General features: G+C 55.3%; 8 protein-coding genes across 8 annotated transcripts; 3 read left to right on the top strand and 5 right to left on the bottom strand.

The window, feature by feature from the left end:
• Positions 1 to 146: 146 nt before the first annotated feature.
• On the bottom strand, positions 147 to 1,778 carry LAESUDRAFT_812702 (uncharacterized protein). Its single transcript, XM_040914431.1, has 4 exons — positions 1,237 to 1,778; positions 1,042 to 1,169; positions 491 to 974; positions 147 to 431 (listed from the first exon to the last, which is right to left on the bottom strand). Exons 1-4 carry the CDS (start codon positions 1,683 to 1,685, stop codon positions 281 to 283), a joined length of 1,212 nt encoding a protein of 403 aa, XP_040764157.1. The 5' UTR covers positions 1,686 to 1,778; the 3' UTR covers positions 147 to 280.
• Positions 1,767 to 2,498, bottom strand: LAESUDRAFT_176822 (uncharacterized protein). The gene has a single exon (XM_040901454.1). It carries the CDS (start codon positions 2,256 to 2,258, stop codon positions 1,848 to 1,850), a length of 411 nt encoding a protein of 136 aa, XP_040764156.1. The 5' UTR covers positions 2,259 to 2,498; the 3' UTR covers positions 1,767 to 1,847.
• Positions 2,498 to 4,363, bottom strand: LAESUDRAFT_653469 (glycoside hydrolase family 16 protein; the record flags this gene model as incomplete). Its single annotated transcript, XM_040904423.1, has 7 exons — positions 2,498 to 2,591; positions 2,658 to 2,827; positions 2,882 to 2,992; positions 3,050 to 3,256; positions 3,326 to 3,610; positions 3,673 to 3,830; positions 3,883 to 4,363. The coding sequence occupies 7 exons, from the start codon at positions 4,361 to 4,363 to the stop codon at positions 2,498 to 2,500; spliced, it is 1,506 nt and encodes a 501-aa protein (XP_040764155.1).
• Positions 4,364 to 6,273: 1,910 nt separating this feature from the next.
• Positions 6,274 to 7,260, bottom strand: LAESUDRAFT_653504 (NAD(P)-binding protein; the record flags this gene model as incomplete). Its single annotated transcript, XM_040904426.1, has 2 exons — positions 6,274 to 6,790; positions 6,845 to 7,260. 2 exons carry the CDS (start codon positions 7,258 to 7,260, stop codon positions 6,274 to 6,276), a joined length of 933 nt encoding a protein of 310 aa, XP_040764154.1.
• Positions 7,261 to 7,498: 238 nt separating this feature from the next.
• Positions 7,499 to 8,892, top strand: LAESUDRAFT_759261 (uncharacterized protein; the record flags this gene model as incomplete). The annotated part of the gene is made up of 5 exons (XM_040912576.1): positions 7,499 to 7,741; positions 7,795 to 7,932; positions 7,991 to 8,353; positions 8,408 to 8,754; positions 8,808 to 8,892. 5 exons carry the CDS (start codon positions 7,499 to 7,501, stop codon positions 8,890 to 8,892), a joined length of 1,176 nt encoding a protein of 391 aa, XP_040764153.1.
• Positions 8,893 to 9,390: 498 nt separating this feature from the next.
• LAESUDRAFT_176846 (uncharacterized protein) lies at positions 9,391 to 10,352 on the top strand. Its single transcript, XM_040901456.1, has 3 exons — positions 9,391 to 9,704; positions 9,768 to 9,907; positions 9,987 to 10,352. Exons 1-3 carry the CDS (start codon positions 9,558 to 9,560, stop codon positions 10,162 to 10,164), a joined length of 465 nt encoding a protein of 154 aa, XP_040764152.1. The 5' UTR covers positions 9,391 to 9,557; the 3' UTR covers positions 10,165 to 10,352.
• Positions 10,212 to 11,119, bottom strand: LAESUDRAFT_725850 (uncharacterized protein). The gene is made up of 2 exons (XM_040908903.1): positions 10,603 to 11,119; positions 10,212 to 10,527 (listed from the first exon to the last, which is right to left on the bottom strand). The coding sequence occupies exons 1-2, from the start codon at positions 10,750 to 10,752 to the stop codon at positions 10,360 to 10,362; spliced, it is 318 nt and encodes a 105-aa protein (XP_040764151.1). The 5' UTR covers positions 10,753 to 11,119; the 3' UTR covers positions 10,212 to 10,359.
• A 613-nt stretch (positions 11,120 to 11,732) lies between these two features.
• On the top strand, positions 11,733 to 12,375 carry LAESUDRAFT_653468 (DUF1960-domain-containing protein; the record flags this gene model as incomplete). The annotated part of the gene is made up of 4 exons (XM_040904422.1): positions 11,733 to 11,816; positions 11,897 to 11,922; positions 12,044 to 12,072; positions 12,143 to 12,375. The coding sequence occupies 4 exons, from the start codon at positions 11,733 to 11,735 to the stop codon at positions 12,373 to 12,375; spliced, it is 372 nt and encodes a 123-aa protein (XP_040764150.1).
• Positions 12,376 to 14,180: the final 1,805 nt, after the last annotated feature.

Genomic DNA, 14,180 nt, shown 5'->3' with positions numbered 1-14,180 from the left:
AATTTAGTGCGACCATACGTCTGGTCCTGAATGCGTGTGGTTTCTCTCAATTGGCAGTCTCGATCATAATTTATCAGCTTTCGGCACCCAAAGGTACAATCCGTGCCTGCAAGTTGCGCACCAATCGATCCATCCTACGCAACTGTCATCAGATGAGGGATCCTGCCCTATGTATTCGCACCTCGCACAACATCACGCTTGATATTACTGGTACATCCGCGAGACTGTTAAGCCGTGTCCTTTTGATCGATTCGTTATATCTTTCGCAGCAAACAGATGTCTAGTCTGAGCTCTGCTTCTCCAGCACGCGCTGCTTCAGCGTCTCCCAAGCAGCAGGATGCTTCTCCTTCCAGTGCTGCGCGAGCTGCTTGATGGGCGCGTTCACGAATGGCTCAGGGGGTTCTGAAAACGCGCCTGCTTTGTGCCGAGCCCTACGCGCCGAACTCTAATCAGTGTGATTGCCTGCAGAGTAAGACGATCATCAACGTACTCGCACATCCGGCACCAGAGCTTCCCACTGTTTTCCTCTTCCTCGTCCGCGATGAAGACCTGGTCAATGAACTCTTGCAGCCGGTCGCCCGGCAAGTCATCCTCGCCTTCGACCGCATCGCTACGCACTGCAGCACTCATGCCCATGCTTTTCTCAGTCTCCGCACCTCCATCGAGTTCATGATGGCGCGATGCCGTTGCATTGTCACGTTGATGTGTGTCCACATCCATACTTGACGTTTGGACCCCCACCTTCACCTCTGCCTCATCATCGTCAGTCAGATCAATCACCTGCGCATCTTTCGTCCCACGAACGGACTGCACCGGCTGCTGGCCAATCTCCATGGTGTTCATCGCCACGGTGGACGGTACTGTACTGCCACTACTTGGAATCAGTCCGTTTGATGGAGATATTGTACTGGGCCCTGAAATCGCACTCTTCCTTGGGATAAAATGTAATGATTGCCCAAAGAAATTAGGCAGTGCTAAAGATGACCAGACATAGTGAGAAAATGCTGTGACACATCATAGGTAGTACTTATCAGTTATTACCATTTTTTGGCTGTTGAGAAGCCGGGGCCTGCAGTGGCATCATAGGAAAATGCGCAGCCAGCTCCGGCGGTGGTGCACACTGTCTCAAACGTGAATTCTCTGCTCTCAACACTTCGTTCTCCTGTATCCTGTGATGTGCATACTACTTGTAAGCAAAACTGCACAGACAATTGGAGATCTGAACAGTGTACGTACACATGTTGATGCTGTGCTATGAGCTCGTTGTGCCGGACGAGGAGCCTGTTATAATCTGCCTCAATCTCCTGTATCCTCTGCTGCAGCTCATGCATGACATTCCCATCCTGTGCATGTGTGCGAGGTGTCCTGTTCGCTCCGCTGCCACTCTCCACTGGCCTGCCTGCCGCGATGCGCTCGTTCTGCATGGCGACCAACTGGGGGACCAACTGGGCGAGCTTGCTGTTATCGTGGAATAGTCGCGCATTCTCATCGCGCAGTCGGTCGAGCCAGTCGCGCTGTGCACGTAGCTCGATCAGGAGCCCCGGACTATATCCAGTCTCAGTCAAGAAACTGTTAATGGTGTCCGCCAGTATGGATTGCACGGCTTGAGGGACCAAGTCAGGCTCTTGTGCAGCGGTTGTCGAGGGTCCGGGATCACCGACAGTGTTTTCCGCGTCGAAGTTCATTGCAAAACGAATACCGCTGATAAACAAAACGTATTTGGTTGAGTACGAGACCACTCCTGCGGGGAGAAAACACGATAGTAGTCTGCAGGTGAGTTGTGATCTATGGTAGTGATCGGCACCAATGCAGGACTCCTGGTCCTCTTGTCAGCTCCAGGAGGTTCCTTACTTTTCCTTACTGCACCCAACTAAACATGCAGCAGCATTTTTCGGACAATGATGCAATTGATAGAATACCTCTTTACTGGCTGTACAATATTTTCTTTTCCGATGCAATGCGGTCTCAAGAGTCAAAACATGAACACGGTCACGTGGCACGCATGTGGTGAGGGCCCTCAGGCGCCTTTGAAACGAACCGTAAACCGCTGCTCGTTTGACGAAACCAGGAACAGCGGACTCGAGTATCCCTTGAGGGTGTAGCACCAACGACGACATCCGTCCACATTCACTTCTTCCTATCTCGCGCCCAGCCACTACATGTACAACGAAAGTCACAGCAACCAAACGCAGTCCAACAAAGCCTAAGAGAAACATGGTATAGTACAGTGCGCGACTCTCGACCGGTCGTCCAAACATGTTCGTGTATCAATGATCATCCATCATCCATCCACATGACATATCTAAGTCCATTCCGCGTCTTCGTAGATCGATCGTAAAGCGAGTCCGAGTGCGTGAGTCTTTGTAAAAGAGGTATCGCGAAGAGAATAGCATGTAGCTCGGGGGAGCCAATATTTGCCAAAGCGCGAACGGGATAGCGTATATGTTCTTGCTAGACGGTGTGATGGCGAGGCCAGCCTGCAGCGGGTTACTTGCCGTCAGCACTGGCCGAGGAACGAGTTCTTCGGCCATGGCTGGCCATAATCGTCCCTCCATGTCGTCAGATTAGGGTCCGTGTACGCCTCCATGTACCTACACCCAGACCACGTTAGCACTAGTCCATTCCAAACAAACGGCGCACAACTCTAAATTACGCACTGGTTTATATAATTCTCCGTCGGAAAGTCCTTTGGACTGCAACCAATATTCACCGCGTTGCTCGGCTGGTACACCCGTATATAGTCCACACGTAGGTGCACAGGGAATGGGAGTGCCGCCAAATTGACGGCGCCAAAGTTATACGACATGCCCAAATTCATGATGATATACTGCAGCAGCAAGACATCAGCGCAACGCAGAGATGAAACGAGAAGAGCACGCACCATTGGCTCCTGCGAGACCGGCCGCGCGGAGATCTCCACGAGCGGGTCTGCCGCCAGACCCGCCACGTTCAATGTCCACGACACTTTGTCATTCGACACCCACGTAATGTACTGCACGCCCACCGCATCAATACCCAATTCATCCTGGATAAACCACGAGCCACGCACCGCATCGTCAAACCCCGGCACGTACTCGAACCCATATACCGAGAAGCACCCCGTCTCGCCCTCGTAGCACTCCTGGTTCGTCTCAGTGACAACCGACGTCGCCTGCTGTAGCACGCCGCCCGCGTATGTGTTCTGCTGCGAGATCGATGGATTCGCGATCACCTCGTTCTCGCTCGTATTCAGCCATATATACTCATGATTGAACGGCTGCGCAAGCATACATCCACCTCATCAACATCCTACAACCACGCTAGCACAATGTAGGCGCGCACTCACCGCCCACTGCGCCGACTGAGACACCTGCCCCACCGGTGGGCTGCCGATCTGCGCCTCGAACATGTCAATCTCCGGCGCCGCACGTCCGACAAACGTCCCGTCGCTGTGCTTCGGCCCCGGATGGCTCTCCCCGCTGCATGTGCATCGCGAAAGCCGCTGCCCCGGCAAAAACGACAGTACGCCGCCGTCGCTCGGATCGCCACCCTCCGTTGCCGCGACCGGCTTCCCGTCCACGGTCTGGTTCGCTACCGTGCCCACATCGCACGCATCGTACGAGTATGGCCACTATGAGTAAGGGATTTGTATCAGGAAGAAAACTTTAGGAATGAACGGCGAGGGACACTGACCAAGCCTTCTAGACTCGCACCGTACCCCGCGCGCCCCAAGTTTCCCATCGTCCAAATAGCCGGCCACAGCCCGACGATATTATTCGTCCCTGGCAGCGACACATTCGCCTCGACGTACCCTCCCGTGAAACAGAACTTATTCCACGTCGACACCATCCCTGTATGCACTCAGCCTCCTTCGCAGCTCCTTCCATCAACCATCACACTCACCTCCCTGATAATTCAAATTATGGGTCTCCTTCTTGCTCAGCGTAATCACCAGTGCGCCGTCATCCGTCGTGATCGCCAGCGGGCTGTACCACTCCAGGTTATTCGTCTCCCAATAGTGCAGGTCGACCGCCTCCCAGTACGGATCATCGCCCGGCCAGAACGTGCGCCCGGGCACGTTGAATTCGTCCGAGAACACGAGCGTCATTTCGGTCGAGCCGTCGTTCCAGGAGCGGCGCGTATATGCGGACTGCGGCGTGTCCACGTCGATGAGCGCAAAGTTCGCAAAGTTCTGCGAGACCTGTCCCGAGGAATTGATTCCGCCGATGTTGTATGCGCCTAGTGTGGGTATCTTTGCCTGGCGAAAGTAGGTGATGATAGGGTAGCCAGCACTTTGAAAGCACAATATGTTAGCGCCTGTAGGTATTTCATTCAGAAAGATCGAGCGTTGGATAGATTTGCGTGGAGGAGAATCCTGCCACATCGTTTCGCGTTCAAGTTGCCCTGAGAATAAATACCTGATCATCTGAGCCTTTCAAGTGGGGTAGACTTTTGACCGTGTACAAAGCTCACCCCGTCAAAGATGTAACAGATAATTAAAGGCACAGTAAGATTACTTGTTAAGCTCATGCATGACTCCAGTACGCCTTCTTCAACGAGAGAAGCACATGATAGAGGCACAACGCGATCACGTGGCGACCGAAGCACAACGCCGGACAGCGAGAGCGCGTTGCTAGGACAATCGAGGGTGGAGGTACTCTTCCTGTGACGTCACGGACTTAGCGTGGCCATAACGCGTGCAGTCGGTACTCTCAGCAACGCCGCTCAATTTCGATCGCACTTCCCACACAGCAAGCAACACGCAGCACAAAGTTGACGACACTCACAACAACGTCAAAAGCGCAGCCACCAGTACGACAAGCGAGCCGACGTTCACGAGTCCTCTCCACGAGAGGATCGCCCCGTGGCGTTCAATGTAGCTTGGCTTGTCCGAGAGGTCCGGTTCATGCAGGGCGTCGTCCATCTCGTGGACGTCCGGTGAGACGTGGGCATTCCATTGATCTGGGTCGGCAGAGAGAGGAAACTGTGAGAGGAAAGGTGTGAATTGAGCGCACGACGATATGGCCCAAAGGTCGTGATAACGGCGAAGTAACACGGATCATAGCGAGAAGCAAGAATATATAAACTCAGATGACCATGGAATGTATATAACTGGCTCCATGTCCCACGACCCAACATACGGGCAGCAGGCACGTCGAAAGAAGAGAATAGCGATATGTTTTTAGCAGACTAATGGTGCACTCACATCTCGGCCTATCGAAGCCAACGACAACGGTCGACTATGCCCGATATACGGCGAGTCAAGCGCAGAGGAAGATTGGCTGCTTCCAACGCTGGGTAAGCTATGCAGACGGCTCCCCACAGACTTGACGAAGGTCGACGGAGGCACAGTTGTAGAGGAGGACGCTACCGGGCGGTAGGTCCGATCGATGGAGCGGGAGCGGCGGAGGTCAGGGAGGTTCATGGCGGGCGCAGGCGAGCACACTCGAGATCTTAAAGCCAGGGGGACACCACACGCGCAGCGGAAGACGAGAGGGAAGAAAGGGCAAGTGTACCAGAGGCAGAAGAGGGTCGACTCGTCTCAGAAGCCGAAGCGAAAGCTAATCCGAACATGGTGTGAAGAGAAACTGGGGCACGGCGACGGTGTGACCGGACCTTCTCGGCGGGCGGATGCTGTCCACTCGCATCTCTCCCAGGAAGGATGGCGGGAGGTAACAAATCAAAAAAGCCAGGAAGAGCATTTGACGTCAACGGAACTGTCGGAAAACGTAAACTCACTGCGTCCGCCAATCGTTGACGTTGACGACCGAAAGTCTTCCGCTTGAGCTACGCAGGCGAGTTGCCCGCTTGTCGGTGAAGATACGAGGCTACCAGATGCAGCATGGTGGAGTGCGACAAGAGCATGCGTCGCACGAGAAGTGGGAAAACCTGAACGCCTGCCATTTTAAGACAGCGACACTAGCCGGGCGTCTACGTGCAAATCTAGATATGATCGCGTTTCTGACGTCCTGCTGTGTCCATTCAATTTGATCGGACAGAGATCTACAGACTTGGCTTCATAATCGTACCTTTGTACGCCCCAGCCTCACTGAAAGCTGTGTGAATGCAGTGTGTACTGGTTTATGGGCCGGTAACCTGTGAATCAAATTCGACTACTAAGCGACTGGAAGTCTTCTCGCGCGATAAGCTTGCTCTTCACGTCCTTGCTCTACGGCAAAACAGGTAGCCAAGCGACCAAAGCTAAAGCCCTTGATTCCAGCGTCCTAGCTCGATGGATCGGTATGCCGCACAAGTATCAGTACAAGTAATGTTCGTACCATGTACACACAAAGTTCACGCATTCTTCTCCTGCTCAGTGATCAACTGCTCAATCGCCTGCGCCGTGTAATGATCCACCATCTTCTCTCCCATAAGCTCTATCGCCCACTGCATCACCGCATGCGGCATGTACGGCGCGTACCTCCTCAGCCCGCACCCCATCCTGCTCACCATCGCCTTCGCAAAACGCTCCGACGTCGGGCATACGAGCGTCGCGGGCGTGCGCACGCTGTTCGACTGCACCTGCCCCACGGCGAGATACTCGAACTTGACGCCCGACGGCGTGCCCCACACGCGCTCGTCGTTGTCCAGCCCCCGCGCAAGCGCGCGCAGGAAGGACTTGGATGCGGCGTAGAGTGCGAAGCGTGGCGGGGAGATGTCGGCCGCCTGCGAGCCGATGAACTGTACGAGCACGGGGCCCTGCTTCGCGGTGCGTCGTAAATGCGGGAGGAGCGTGCGTGTGAGGAGGAGGGGGAATACAGCGTTGCGCTGGATGATCTGTACAAGGTCGTTTTCGCTGAATGCGTCCATCCTGGGGCGCGTTGTTCACATCAGAGGTCACACGATACATGCCGCTAACACTCACTTCTCATGGTGCCACCCGGATCCACCGACGTTGTGCACGACCAGCGTGATATTAAGGTCCGTATACGGCTCCATCATGCGCGCATAATCGTGCCCCGCATCCGACGCGTCCGCAATGAAGTATAGCACATTCCGCGTTCCGCGCGCCCTAATCTCATCCGCAACCGCGCGCATCTTCGTCTCGTTCCGTCCATGCAAGATCAGATGGAAGCCCTTATCGTACAGTTCTTTCGCGAGCGCCTTGCCGATGCCGTCGCTCGCGCCAGTGACGAGAGCGTACGCGGGCGGGGCGTGGAGGTACTCACGCACGCTCGATGGGCGGAGGAAGTACAGCCAGAGGAAGTTGAGGAAGCGGTAGACCTGTGGGAGGAGCAGCACTACGCCGATGGCGGCGAGGAGATTGGTTATGGAGGCCATCGTCGTCGTGGTTGAGGGTGTTTTGGGACGATGGGAGCGCAGCCTAGGGGCGTAGTTACGACTCCGAACAGCGGCGTCCCGTGTGAATGGTGAATCGAATAGCTTCGCGTGGCGTTCACGTGTGGGTGAGACGGGTAACACCGACGTGGTCACGTTACCGCGTATTTGTGGCGTGGGATGCCGGCCCATGCCCGAGGTCCTGGATCACCGCTGGCTTGCCCCTCCTCGCTCGCACTAAATGACCGACATACCAGACGCACCAGCTACACCGAACCCAAACAATAACAGTTTCGAAGTTGCCGAGGAGCCCCCACAGCCGGCGGTCACCATCCCTCCCACCGACAGGACTGAATTGATCAACAAAGCGCGCGGTTTCCTGCTATCCCCGCAGGTCCGGCACGAGGACATTTCAGCCAAACGCAAATTTCTCGCGGAGAAGGGACTCGACGATGCAGAGATTGACGGATTGCTGCAGGAGCTGGTACGTGCATGCGGGCTATCACAATAGTATGTTCACGGTTGTTGGACACGCAGCCCCCGCAAGTGCCGGTGGTTCCCCCACGGACGTACCCTCAACCCCCACCATCCAATCTTCCGAACCTGCTGATAGGGGTGGCGAGGATCGTGAGCTGGATCGCAGGTGGATCGGTCACGCTTCTCGTGATATACTTTGTGCGTGTCGTCCGAGATGCGAGTCCGCTTGCTGCCGCTGAACGTTGTTGTGGCTTAGCGCTTCCTCTACCCCAGGGTCTCCCAGACCTTCCAGGCTTGCCACTCGTTACGCGTCCACCAGAAGGACCTCCTTAGCAGGTTTACCGAGTCGCTGGAGTCACTGAAGGCGACACAGGAGGAGACGTTTGCTGTGCTACCTCGGCCGGAACCCTGGAGTGATGCGCGATTCGGTCACTGTCAAACGCTTGATGAGCTTGCGAAGGCCACCGAAGATGTGCAGGATGTCCCAGAGGTGACGCTCCTGCGTTGTGCAATTGCAGATGTAGTCTCGGCTGGGAAGAAGCCTACGGCGGAGGAGTTGTTCCTCTCGCTCGAGGCGAAGTTACCATGGCTGAAGGAGGAATCGGCCGCCGAGTATGAGGTATGCACTTCCCTCCTTTCTTCATTTCACCGTCACGCTAACAATCAAACATAGGGAAGGCTTTGGGAGACTCTCTCTACGAATCCACTGTTCCTCCGCGAGGAATCGGAGGGCACCATGACGTGGTCATACGAACCACCAGAGCAACCATCACCACCTCCTATCGTAACTTCGCTCGATAAGCTGAAGCAGGCGATGTCCGCACCACCGCACTCGCAGACGAGCCGGTTCCAGCACACATTGGCGGCGCTGACAGACCTCACAGGCTACATCGCCACGCAAACGTATGCGCAGTTCCGTTTGCCGAACATGGGTTATGGCGGCGGCGCGCCGCCGACGAGCACTGAAGAAGATGAGGTTAAGCGGGAGATTAGGGCGTTGAAGGGGCTCGTGCTGAACAGGTATCTTTGCGCTTGATCTGCCTGTTCCTCTGGCTCATGAGCACGTCACGCAGGCGGACGTTCATGCCGAGCTTACCAAGACCACCGTCCTTCACCTCGCCACTAGGCGCACGTCCTGACAACACAGCCACTCCCTGAGTATTTCATGTCGTCCGTGCATCCACCTCGAGAGCTATTGGAATTGGACGCATACAGTCGATCAACGTGCGGGAACGGCACACCATCTGTAGCACACAGTAGCCACGAGGCCTCTCGTAAACAGGTGTGTTCAGCAGCCCTCACTGAATTGTGCCGCACATGTACATCACCATCTGTCATCATATCATTCCTGCTTGTACTACGCTCGAGGGTCTGAACAGACACCTGAGGCGCGATATACATGCAGCTTGCTGCCCGCGAAGCGTTCCTGAGGTACTGTACGTACGCGATAGGGCAAGGGGGACATTTGGCTTCTATTGCCTTGCAGCATGTCTACTGATTACCAACAGCTTTGCGAACCTGTCTCGAATCACATAAGTCACCGAGATCGCGGCGAACATCACAGGGACTAGGTCGGGGCTTCAACATATTGCGGCCCCCGTCCCCGTACGGCCAGCCTTTCGAGCAATCATGATTTTCGCACACAGCTTCTCATGCTACTGCGATACTGCTCGTTGCTCATTGCGAGCGCACGTTCGAGCTTCGTTTTGCGGGAGCAGGGCTTTATCCGACATACTCAATATAAAGTAGCAGCAACAGCTACGAATGAGCAGAACTGACCGAACGTCCTGTCCTCCCGCATCACTCGAGACAGCATCACCAAGATGGCATCTACCACCGGCACCTCCAACGCCGTCGCGGGACTTGTCGGCGTCCTCGAAGGGATGCTGGACAAGTCGTACGGCGTGCCAGCCGTGAGCCTTCTGGGAAGGATTATCGCATCTAGCATCGTCCTTGTGAACACCGTTTCGGTGGGTAGTCTCGGTAGGGCAAGTATATATCGATTGCTCGTGCTCATGTCTTGGACTGTATAGAAACTGCATGACCGACCGCGCAGCACTCACCTCGCGGATCGGGTGGTAGACTTGGTGAGGCATGTCAAGGAGAGCGTGACGTCCGACCCGGATGCCGCAGACAGTGACATCGTGCAAGCGGATCTTGCTGCCCTCGACTCGTAAGCGCATTATCTTCAGAACCTTGTTCCATCTTATTATTCTGGAGAACGTGCAACACTGACAACCGACGGCAATTAGAACGTTACAGCACATCGAGCGTGGAATCTCCGAAGAACTATCGGGCAAGAACTGGATGTGGAAGCTGAGAAACCTCCTGCCCCGCGCCAGACTCGGAAGTCAGCTCGAGAAACATCTCGAGACGCTGGACAGTGCGAAGAAGGCTTACGATGTGAGTCAAGGGCAAATGCCGATATAGATGTCCCACTGCTGAGCTGACAGCACTAGATCGACAAGCTCATCGTGCGCCGACAGAGTTTGGAACGCCAGCGTTATGGGCGTTCGAGCGCGGTGCAAATCCACAGCGATACGAGCTCGATGCAGCTCAGGGTCACGGCGCACAAGAGCTGGCTGCGGCAACGCGAGGTATCGGCTCAGTTCGACAGCATACGCGCTAAGAAGGGTCAGAGCGCCCTCCTGCCGTGGCAGACGCTGGAGCATTACGGGTTCGTCGACGAGAGCACGGGAGAGGATGTCCCTCTGTGCTCGTGGTGATGTGGATCTCGCCTGTCTGGCGACCATTTCTGGCATGGGTCATATATTTCGGGAGCTTGCATTGTTGCTTGGAATATTAATTAGAGATGTGTGACTGTACGATATATAGCAAGGAAGATCGAATAAGTCTTGAGTAACTTACCAGCTCCCGTAGCGAACTGCCCTGTATAAGGGCCGCATCGTTCATGGTGTAGTCGATCATGACAGAATACTTCCAGAATCCTTGAACTACGCTCAAGGGAAGGTCTGCCTTCGTGCCCGATCCGACCCACATCGGGGAAGCGAACAGCATCGCTGACGATGCAAGTGTGCCTCCTATCATTGAAAGCTGGCATATGACAGGAAAGAATCCGAGGCGGCGAACGTATACGAAGTGATCTCGATATTGTGACCTTGTCTGAAAGGTGCCCGATCTTGGGCTCCGTCGTGTATCGAAGTACCTATATCTGAAATCAACTTTGATCGCGCAGGGAAATAGAGCTTAATGGGAAAGGCCTATGATAGGTAATGACTCTGATTGCTATGGAGGATTTTGAGATGAAATTGAAATAATTCCGCGAGGACTCCACAGCCACCACTCGAAGCCACTGGCATGGGGTTGACAATACAATACTGACCTGATGGGCGTTCAATTGTGACGACGATGCCGAAATGTTGCCAAGAATATCTTGCTTAATACACGCACGAGATGATAACACTGACGTGCCATTCTGTGAGGTCATACGTCACGAGAATCACTTCAAGGTGCGACGACTTCTATATGCAAATGATTCAGCCACACCTTCAATTGAATACGACGGATCATTAGCAATACTATCACCATACGCGGTCAGACAGACGTAACGTACCGAGGACCCCATATCGATCTGATACAGTTTTGAGTTCAAATGACGCTACTCGAGTCTCGCGCGAGATTGGGAGCGTGTGAGAACGCGTACGGCAAGGAGAAACGCGTCGAGCAACGACTGGCTCAGGGAGGACGATGGGAAAGCGAATGCGACGGGCCGCGTGCCGGCGCAGACTAAGGGCGAATCTGGAGCTCTCTGGGTGGCTCCATGTTAGCGTGACACGGGAGACGCGCTCGCATCAGACGCCGTGATGTCACGCGCCCCTGCGAGGCAGTGACGTCACTCACCGTCGCCGCCGCCTCATATATGCGACTCGCCCCCCGCAATAGCCATCGACTCGACACACGACTACTACGCTGCAATCTTTGTCACTTGAAACACGCCTTTTCAGTCTCATTTTTTCTCCTGCACAACATCAATCACAATGACCCGCACCCTCAGCAAGGTCGTCTACCATCCCGACCCCACCACGACTGACGAGTATACGATCATTGTCGACCCCGCTGAGGTATGCCGTACTACTTGACTCGGGTAGATCTTGATATCTGACGGGGTTGAATTTGCATCTTGCGTGCATGGAACCCACAGTACAAGAAATGGAAAGAAGGAGGTACGTGTCTTCGTTTCTGCCGATATAGGCCGCGAGTCTGATGGCAGGTAACCTTAGAGAAGTAAATGCAGTTGCCCATGATCAGTCCGTGGAACAGCAGCTGATCAGTTGCATGGCCTTCACAGGTCTATTCCATTAACAGAAGTCGTTGACTGTGTGTCGCATCCTTAAATTGCTTTCCATTCCACTCCGCTGATATTCGTTTATCTTGGGAAAAAAAACAGCTTTCGAAGTCTTCTTCTCAAATCAGGGTGCACAGGGCATCCTTGGCAAGCCATCGAAACAGCAGCTCGAGAATGATTTTGGCGTCTCGAGAGACGTCGACGTGATCACACAGATCTTGGAGAAGGGCCAGGAGCAGTCGGGCAAGGCATACACATCTGGAGTTGTTACCCAAAACATTGCGAAGGGAAGCGCAACTATTGACACTAGGGGCAAGACGCTATCAGGTGTGTGAGCGGGAGGCACGTTTGCTGGGGCGAGCAGTGCTCCGGGCGGCGTGGGGGAAATCAATATGGAAGAAGCTTATACCGCACTGTACGTTATGCATCGAAGCAATGGCAGGCAATAATGTGTAGCACGTCGGCGTCGTTGGCGAGCGGAGGGCAGCTCGCCTCCATGTTCCTCTCCAGGGAATGTGATGTGACTGACGTGACAGAGCCCAGAGCGAGCGTGACGGAGAAGATCAGCACGGTGGCTCGGGGAAGCCCGAACGTGCATCACACTCGCGCTTCGGAATAACCGATTACTATATTATCTACCTAGACCCTGGAAAATGCAGGCGAGCCCGTTAGCCCCTAGGCCTCCCTTTCTCCGTTCGCCGTCTTTCTCAACGCGACAGCGCCCCGTCAGCGACACCGACGACGACACCGACGACGACTATACCGACCCCGACGACAATACCCATGCCGCAAACTATCATTCTCGGAGGCGGCATCATCGGCCTCTCCACTGCCTACTACCTCGCTAAACTCGTCCGCCAGGATGGCTCCGACGGCTCTCAGCACACCATTCACATCGTCGAGCCCTCTCCGCAGCTCTTCGCGTCCGCGTCGGGCAAGGCCGGCGGCTTCATCGCCAAGGACTGGTTCAGCCCCGCGATGGCCCCACTCGGCGACCTTTCCTTCGAACTGCACCGCCGTCTCGCCGAGGAATTCGATGGCCGCAAGCGCTGGGGCTGGAGTGAAAGTATCTCATTTTCTCTCGACCGCAATGCAAGTCTCCTTGGGAGCGAGGACGACTCCGACTACGACTCGGAGGATACCGCGTCCGACTTGGACTCCGAGGCTCCGCCATCCCCGAATGTAGAGTTGGACACGACGGAGGCAGCTTCCACGAGCAGGGAAGGCGCGCGGAGCAGTGCGAGCACGGCCCGGGCGAGCTCCGAGGCGTCTTCTTCGCGGCAACGGGACAGTGCCGAAGACGAGCACGAGTGGCTGTACAAGATGACTCGCCTGCCTGCGATTGAGCAGAAAACCGCGGACGCGCTGGCTGCGCTTGAGGTCAAGGAGAGGGCCGAAGCGGAGAATAGACAGAGGCGCGAGGAGGAGAAGCAACGCTCCGCAGAAGAGGCTAAGGCAGCTGAAGAGGCAGAGGCCGCGGCTGCTGAAGAGGCCAGGGTGGCGGAGGAGCTAGCGAGAGCTGAACATCCCTACTGGTTGCAGACGCCTTCCCATGCAGCGCAAGCGATCTCGGACAGGAAAACCACGGGACAAATGTGAGTATCCTCTCTCTTTCGATCAACTGCGCGGTCTGGCACTCAGCATGTGTGCATCCGCGAATTCGGCCGTTCACGACATCGCGCCACACTTGCTGCTTCATCTCACGTGTGTACTGTCTTCCATAGTCGAGCAGACGCTGACTCGGAGTTGCATGTTCGTTTCCTCATCCCTCTGACACAGTAATCCGCTCGAGCTCTGCGAGTTCTTGCTGGAAGAATGCCTCAACATGGGCGTGCGCATGCATCACCCTGCACGAGCGGTGCAGCTCTTTCATGCCGAGTCCAACGATCCGAATTCGCAGACGATGGTCCGGCTCAACCTCCTCACCACGACCGCCACTGGCCGCGAATTGCGCACGGGCACGCGCGACATTCCCTGTGATAATATCGTTTTGGCCGCAGGCTGCTGGACGCCTGAAGTTTTCAATATGCTCTTCCCAAACGCGCCGAGGGCGCCCGTTGTGGAGGGTCTCGCCGGATATTCTGTCGTCGTCCGCTCGAAGCACTGGCAGCCACCCGACCCGAACGCGTCAGACGCCGCG

Source organism: Laetiporus sulphureus (assembly GCF_001632365.1).
Source record: "Laetiporus sulphureus 93-53 unplaced genomic scaffold LAESUscaffold_20, whole genome shotgun sequence".
Taxonomy (NCBI): domain Eukaryota; kingdom Fungi; phylum Basidiomycota; class Agaricomycetes; order Polyporales; family Laetiporaceae; genus Laetiporus; species Laetiporus sulphureus.
The sequence above is the reverse complement of the archived record's forward strand: the minus strand, read 5'-3'. Positions and strand labels throughout refer to the sequence as shown.

Bases quoted from the DNA above. Each gene is read 5' to 3' on its own strand.
- LAESUDRAFT_812702 (XM_040914431.1), bottom strand. From the start codon at position 1,685: ATGAACTTCGACGCGGAAAACACTGTCGGTGATCCCGGACCCTCGACA. The intron at 1,170-1,236 runs GTACGTACACTG...TGCACATCACAG, and splicing joins ATAGCACAGCATCAACATGT to GATACAGGAGAACGAAGTGT. The intron at 432-490 runs GTACGTTGATGA...TTCGGCGCGTAG, and splicing joins CTCTGGTGCCGGATGTGCGA to GGCTCGGCACAAAGCAGGCG.
- LAESUDRAFT_176822 (XM_040901454.1), bottom strand. From the start codon at position 2,258: ATGTTTGGACGACCGGTCGAGAGTCGCGCACTGTACTATACCATGTTT.
- LAESUDRAFT_176846 (XM_040901456.1), top strand. From the start codon at position 9,558: ATGGCATCTACCACCGGCACCTCCAACGCCGTCGCGGGACTTGTCGGC. The intron at 9,705-9,767 runs GTGGGTAGTCTC...TGGACTGTATAG, and splicing joins TCCTTGTGAACACCGTTTCG to AAACTGCATGACCGACCGCG. The intron at 9,908-9,986 runs GTAAGCGCATTA...GACGGCAATTAG, and splicing joins GATCTTGCTGCCCTCGACTC to AACGTTACAGCACATCGAGC.
- LAESUDRAFT_725850 (XM_040908903.1), bottom strand. From the start codon at position 10,752: ATGCTGTTCGCTTCCCCGATGTGGGTCGGATCGGGCACGAAGGCAGAC. The intron at 10,528-10,602 runs GTAAGTTACTCA...TAATATTCCAAG, and splicing joins GCAGTTCGCTACGGGAGCTG to CAACAATGCAAGCTCCCGAA.